General features: G+C 39.4%; 1 protein-coding gene across 8 annotated transcripts in view; it reads right to left on the reverse strand.

The window, feature by feature from the left end:
- The window catches only part of LOC122551298 (diacylglycerol kinase beta), a 544642-nt gene that overhangs the window by 459352 nt on the left and 77344 nt on the right, over positions 1-7946 (reverse strand). For all 8 annotated transcript variants that reach the window (XM_043692997.1, XM_043693004.1, XM_043692998.1 and 5 more), the window contains one exon: positions 6993-7396. In XM_043692997.1, coding sequence (XP_043548932.1) covers positions 6993-7059 — 67 coding nt within the window. In that variant the 5' untranslated portion in view covers positions 7060-7396. The remainder of the gene's footprint in view (positions 1-6992; positions 7397-7946) is intronic.

Genomic DNA, 7946 nt, shown 5'->3' on the forward strand with positions numbered 1-7946 from the left:
AAAAAGACTTAAACCAGGGCATTAGACTAGTTAGTTGAAACTTTATTGCTGGAACAGCACAGCAGGTCAGGCAGCATCCAGGGAACAGGAGATTCGACGTTTCGGGCACAGGCCCTTCTTCAGGAATGTGCCCGAAACGTCGAATCTCCTGTTCCCTGGATGCTGCCTGACCTGCTGTGCTGTTCCAGCAATAAAGTTTCAACTTTGATCTCCAGCATCTGCAGACCTCACTTTCTCCTCCATTAGACTAGTTAGCCTATTATTTGATTCCCAAATAAGACTGAACAACTTGAACATTTTCAACTAATTAGTCAATGATAAGTTATGACTAATGAAAGTAGTTCAAAGTTTTTTTAAAAAAAGAGAATACTTTCATTCCAAACAGCATTTGTTAAAATATGTCACAGAGAGAAATTAAAGCTCATGAAAATGAAGGCAAAACATTGAACTGGTTTGGAAATTAACGAGGTAAAAACAATGACTGCAGATGCTGGAAACCAGATTCTGGATTAGTGGTGCTGGAAGAGCACAGCAGTTCAGGCAGCATCCAAGCTCCTTGGATGCTGCCTGAACTGGTTTGGAAATTAGCTGAGCAGGAGACAGACTAGTGTTCTGCAAGTGCAACCAACAGGCCCTTAACTATTCATCATATTCTGTATTGATTTAAAATGATGAGAGAGGAGAGCCACATTTCAAACTTGGCCTTGACACAAAGATAGACAGATTGTAAGCCATATAAATTGAAGTATTAAATTATTTTTAAAAGTTGATAGATTGAATGAAGAGAGAAAAGTGTGCCAAATAGATTTTGATATAGTTAAGTAGGTTAACTGCTTTAGTAAGTCAAATGGGTTTGCCTTTCTAAATAGTAAAAAGACAGAAACAGTTAAGATCCACATAAACTTAGGGGTCCACAGACAAGTTTATTATCTGACAAAAAAAACACAAAAATTGTCTTCTCTACAGCAAGGGGTTAAAAGATAACCTAACAAACCTTAGTTAGGTCACAGCTTGAGTACTGTGCTCAGTTGCAGTTTTACATCTTAGAAAATAAATATTGGCTTTGGAAGACATGAAGACTGATCAGCATGATATCTGCATGCCAGGGGTTAAATTACCAGAAGATATTTCACAAATTGGGAATGAAACTTAGAATGTTACTGGATAATTCAATCAAATGTCATAAAATATTAGATATTAAGGAGAACAAATAGGTTTTCTTTGCTTGTTCAGCAGTTTAGGACCAGGAATATTGTCTAAGAGTTAGAACCAAGTTTTGTTTTTGAGAAATGGTTAGGAAACTTGATGACAGAAGAGATTCCAAGTTGGGAAGGTGTGTCTGTTAATTGTATCACAATTTCAAAACATAGACAGAAAAATTGGCAAGTGACAATGGGATTTTATGTAATAGTTTGCCCATCTAATTACAGAAGAATACAAGAACTAGGAACAGGAGCAAACAAGTCAGCCCCTCAAGCCTGCTCTGCTATTTGATATGAACATGGTTGATATCATCTCAGCCTAAATTCCACTTTCCTGCTTGTTCTACGTAAACCTTCAATCCATTCCTAATTCAGAATTTGGAGTCAAAATGTGTAGTGCTCGAAAAGCACAGATCAGGCAGCTGGATTTGGTGGAGTGGGAGGGGGGAGTTGAACAGTTGGCCACAAGGTGGTGGGGTTGTTTGCTGCCCAATTCAACTCCCCCTCCCAGTCCCCCAAGGACATGCAACTCCTGGGCCTCCTCCACTGCCAAATCCAAGCTACCCGACAACTGGAGGAAGAACGCCTTATCTTCCATCTTGGAACACTCCAATCACACAGCATCAAAGTTGACTTCACAAGTTTCCTTATCTCCCCTCCCCCCACCTCATCCCAGATCCAACCCTCCAATTTGGCACTTCCCTCTTGACCTGTCCTATCTGTCCATCTTCCTTCCCACCTATCTGCTCCACCCTCCCCTCCGACCTATCACAATCACCCCCTCCCCATCTGCATCCGCTACTGCCTTCCCTGCTACCTTGCCCCCCAACCCCACTCTCCTATTTATCAGTTCCATTCTCCCCACCCCCATCACATTCCTGATAAAGGGCTTATGCCCGAAATGTCATCACTCCTGCTCCTCAGATGCTACCTGACCTGCTGTGCTTTTTCAGCACCACACTTTTCAACTGATTTCTCCAGTATCTGCAGTCCTCACTTTCTCCTAATTCAGAATTTGTCTATCTCCTCCTTAAATTCACTCATTTTTCTTCCCAGCATCCATTGCATTCTGGAGTAGCGAATTTCACTGATACACAACCCTTTGAGAAGTAATTCCAGTAATCTGTTTTAAATCTGCTAACCCTTATCCAAAAACTATGGCGCCTCAAAACCTATTCTTGGACATAGACAGATGAAATTAGCTTTTCAAACAGAACATCACATTATCTAATGTCATTCAGTAATTGATTTGAGTGCACAGCACAAAATGCATAGTAAAACTCCACAAAACCTAAACATTTTGAAAAAAAAAACTCATGCTCTACAAAATATAATTATAAAATTCAATATCTGACCAAAAACAGACCAAGAGTATATCACAATGACAGACAAAATAGGAAAATGCTGCAAGTGTGGAGCAAGCCACACAGATGGATAAGCTAAACAAGCATTCCATTATACATATCAATGAAATGTACAAGTGGGATAACATCACATGTCAAAACAGAACTGAATCCTTGGTAAACTCTTAATTTTAAGTATTCCACAATGAATTTTTCAAGGAACTAGCAAAATAATTCTAGATTAGAATTGATTAGTATATGATAAAACATAATCACCAGACTCTACCCAACAACACCATTTTACAACAGTTTTTCATCTATTCTAGATAAACCAACATTAATCTGCCAGCCACCTGAAGACTTTCTTCAAACATTTAAGCATGATCTTTCGCAATCGTCCAACCAACTTAATTTGACCACGGTTTCAGAAAATAGTATTGGTCGCAATGCATCTCAGGGCACGTAAAATGTATCTCAATGCCACAATTAAGCTGGAATCCCCTACACACAGCAAATTCAGTGGTAGCAAAACCACTGAAACAAAACAACACAATTCAAAGCCCCTGACAAACAGTCACATTGAAAGCAGACTATCAAAAGATTAACTGTGTGTCCTGGTTTTCAGCAGTTCTTTTTGTAAGCCATTTGAATTGTTGGAGAAAAGTAAAGGCAGAGAACTCAATTAGAATAGAATTTCAAATGCCTTGAATTAGCTGAAGCTTCACCTTAAAAATCAAATTAATAGGCCACCTTCAGTATTTTTATATTGCCATTTTAACTGATCCAGTTACCGCATAATTGACATTAAACTTGTGCAGATTTTAAAAACAAGACATTTTTTAATGCCAATATTTGCACTGTAGATTTTCAATACTTCAATCCGGATACTCCAATTGCCAAGCAACCATTGGAACACATTGTGACCCTGCTGAATTGAAAATTACAACGGGTAATTCCCTTGTATCTAGAGTCCTCCAAACAAATCTAATAAAGGCAGAGGATTCATAATTTCCTGCTTCCATTAAGTTATCAGTTCCCAGGAGAATTAAAACCTGAGCCTAAGTCCCTGGGCAACTTTAAGCCTACTACCCACTTCCCCGATACCTTCATTGGTCCCAATATTTCCAACCCTCTGACACTGGTCTTTGCACCATTTACCTCACATCCCTCACCCCATCACACATACCCTCAGCACTCCATCACTACACAGAATCAGAGAATTGTTGTGGTGCAGCAGGCATCGCTTCTATGACCTAGTACCAATCGCCTGTGATTTCTCCACTTCCCTGCACACCAGTTCTATCCAACTAATCACCCAAAATCTTCATGAATGCCTCAAATTGATCCTGGCTCCACCACAGGGCCATGCATTCCATACTCTAACCAGGCACTGTGTGATAAAACCTTTTCTCACATCACCCTTACATTTTTGGGCTCTCCATTTTGAGTCTATGCCTGCTTGTTCTTTGTTCATTTGTGCAGAAACAGCTTCTCAGTATCAAAGTTATCCAGCCCATTCATGATTTTGAAAACCTCTATCAAATCTATTCTTGACCAAGAATAGTGTAAACCTCCAGTGTATCCCCACAACTGACGTTTCTCATTGCTGGAACCCTTCTTGTAAATTGCTTCTACACTTTCTGCAGTACATTTACAAATTTTGCTACAATGTAGCACCCACAACTGTACTCAGTGCTCCAATTGATGTCTAATAAGTGTTTTACATAGGTTCAAGAACACCTCCCTGTTCTTGTATCTATGCCCCGAATAATGCAGCTGAGGACACTGTATACTTTACCAACTGCCCTCTCTACTCATCTTTCCAACTGCAATGATCTGTGTACGTATACACCACCGTCCCTCTGCTCCTGCACTCCCTTTGCAATTATACCACCTATCTACAATTGCCTTTCAACGTTCTTCCAAGCAACATGCGTCATCTCACACTTACCTGGCCTATCTATTTGGCAGGCCCTTGAACATGGAACAATAACTGGTGCTGCTGCGTAATAGGGGGAGCATGGTTTGACTTCCCCTGACACCACCAAGCAAGAAAGTGTTGGCTTCAGGTAAGCTCTGCATTTCTGAAGGAGCTGGGATCAACATTTACAGCCAGAAACTGGTAACTTGGTGCTAATTGTAAAAACAGGAGCAGAGTGGTGATCTGACTGTAATCACCACTCCTGGAAATATTTCGGCCATCGTATACATGTTACACAATATAAACTGTGAAGTACTGTATTACCTTAAAAGCACACAGTTATCTCATTACCAAAGAAGATGCCTAAACTTCATGAGCTGATGTGAAATTGATTTCCGAAAACTCCTGTATGCTTTTTGGAGTTTAAAATAGTCATGGTCATATCAAATGATAATCTAAACTCGTAATTCTTCCTAGGATCAGTGACAACATACTGCAACCAACCAAAGAATCAGTGTTCCAACTGTTTGGACCAGGTTGTCTAGCTTTAGAACACCAGAAAATTATTTTATCTACAGTTGATTTTAGCCAAAAGAAAACAGTGAAAATATTTTAGTTCCAGGTTGAAATCAGGAAAAACACCAAGAGAAAAATGTGAATGCGCCAACGATAACACTTCCTTGGCAACACTCACCACGACCCTAGCATTAAGTACAAAAGAAAAGAGACCTAAGGGTGCAGGTTCATAGTTCTTTGAAAACAGAGTCCCAGGTAGATAGAATAGTGAAGGCAGCATTCGGTATGCTTGCCTTTATTGGTCAGTGCATTGAGTATTGGAGTTGGAGGTCATGTTGCCGCCGTGCTGGATATTGGTTAGGCACTTTTGGAATACTGATCTCCCTGCTATAGGAAAGATGTTGCAAAACTTGAAAGGGTACAGAAAAGATGTACAAGGTTGTTACCAGGATATGAGGGTTTGAGCTATAGGGAGAGGCTGAATAGGCTGGGGTTATTTTTCCAGGAGTGCTGGGGGCTAAACGGTGACCTTATATAGAGGTTAATAAAATCATGAGGGCCATGGATAGGATGAATAGCCAAGGTCTTTTTCCCACGGTAGGGGATTCCAAAACTAGAGGGCATGGGTTTAAGGTGAGAGGGCAAAGATTTAACAAGGACCTGTGGGACAACATTTTCATGCAAAGGGTGGTGTGTGTATGGATTGAGATGCCAGAGGAAGTGGTAGAGGCTGTTACAATTACAACATTTAAAAGATATCTGGATGGGTATATGAATAGGAAGGGCTTACAGGGATATGGGCCAAATGCTTGAAAATGGGACTAGATTAATTTAGGATATCTGGTCAGCATGGACAAGTTGGACCACATGGTCCATTTCCATGTTGTCCAAATCTATGACTACGACTCTATTACAGAGTGCCTTCAACTTAGTAATATATCCCAAGCTGCATCAAAGGAGCATAATTAGTAGTAAAGACAAACCAAGAAATGGAACATTATTTTTGGATATCCAGAAGATTGTGCAAAGAGGTAGGATTTAAGAAGCATTTTAGGGAATCAGAGAGAGTAGGGAGGGAGGGAAAGATGGGGTGGGGAGATGAATGGGAACATGCATGGGGGAAAGAGTGCAGGAGACATTTTGACGAAGGGCAACAATAGGGAGAAGGAAGAGAGGGATGCGCAAGAGGACAGGAATACCAGATGGTGTTTACCTCAATATTAAATGAGTAATAACTTCAGTTCTGAGGTCTTTCTTTAGTTGTAGAATGTATCTCCAATATGCTGGCACTGTATATTAATCATAACATAAAAAGTGCTGGAAATGCATTTGAAAATGCAACCCAGGTTTTTTTTTTTAAAATACATGCAATCACATCATTGCACCATTCAACATTCTGAACATATCAGTTTATTTAAACCTGGATTATCTTGCAAGAGTCAGCACCTGACCCTTCAACTCATCATTACTAAGCTGTAAAATGGTGGTCCTGAAACAAAGAACTGAAATAACAGGATAGAAGTTGTTTCATTAAAAACATAAAAATGTTTACTGTCATCTCCTTTTTCTCTCCAGAAAGAAAGATTTGCAAGCCATATAAATTGACTTTTAACCAATCCTCACAGGTATTGCATGCACAATTTGCCCATTTCTGCTTCAACTGTTTATTAACAGCTTGAAATACATTAATGTCACAATTGGATAATTTTAAAAATTCATATTGAACTCAAGAAAAGAAAATAACCAAGCAAACAAATTTTATGTGCAGATCTTGAATTTTCCCTTGTAATCTTTTCTTCCACAGCACACTAGAAAATGTAATGTGACAGATTTGCTAATATAACTAATGGCAGACCAACTAAGACAAGCACCTAGAAGAGTTCAACATACACACATCTACACATAACACTAAGGTTTCCACTTCTCCCATGTATTCTGTTTCTCTTTAGTTACAGAGACTCATAAGACTTAGTGCCATTTAGCAGTAATAGCAATTAAGGTCATACTTACATTCTGTGTACTGCTGCAGCTGAGCAAACTCTTCTGGACTTAGGATAACCCATTTCCCATCACTCATTTTCCACAAATCCACTTAGACCAGATTGTTATTCATGAAGATAGTAGAGCAATTCACAAAAAAGTGCTTCTAGAAAAATATGGTCCGAGAAGATAGAATCTCTTCTTCTAAAATTGACAGAAAATGTCTCTGATGTTTTGTTTCCTCTTGTTGATTGGTTTACATTTGATTTTTAATTGGGTAATGACACTTCTCTTCACAAGAAACCTGTTTATTAATTGTCCTCATTTGATGATTAACTGTGCTTAGATTCTCTGTTTAATAATTTCATTAACAGGATCTGTTGAATAAAATCCATTCATATTTTTGAAGGGTGAATCACACGTTTTGCTCAAATCTGCAAAAGCATAAGGAAATGAGTTTACAAGGAAATAAGTAAACAGAAATAATTGCACAATACATTGGCAATATCAATGAATGTGATGTAAGCCTGGTTTAATTATGGGTTGTAGGTTATGTGGGTTTCCTTTCATAATCTGAGCTCATCATCTACTTCTCTTTGAAAGAATTGTTGCTAAACAGAAGAGAAGAAAGTTAATGGTTTATGTGCAAATATTTCAACAAAACTGGAAATTACAAAGATAAACGTACCTCAGAGGATTGAATAAAGCAAAGAGGAAATAAAAGCAGGACATGATGGAAAACATCAGCCTACCTGGCAACATTTGTAGAGAGAGACAGACAGATGGGGAGGAGGAGTGGGGCAGGAAGAGAGAGAGATAGAGAGGAAGGGGGGAAAGAGTGGGGAATGGGAGGGGAGGCACGAAAGAGGGAGGGAGAACAGGCAAAAGGAAGAGCAAGAGCAGGAGCGAGAACCAGAAAGGAGCAGGGGGGAAGAAGAGCAATAAGAGTGGGGGAAGAAGAGCAAAAAGAGTGGAGGAAGAAGA

Source organism: Chiloscyllium plagiosum, chromosome 7, assembly GCF_004010195.1.
Source record: "Chiloscyllium plagiosum isolate BGI_BamShark_2017 chromosome 7, ASM401019v2, whole genome shotgun sequence".
Taxonomy (NCBI): domain Eukaryota; kingdom Metazoa; phylum Chordata; class Chondrichthyes; order Orectolobiformes; family Hemiscylliidae; genus Chiloscyllium; species Chiloscyllium plagiosum.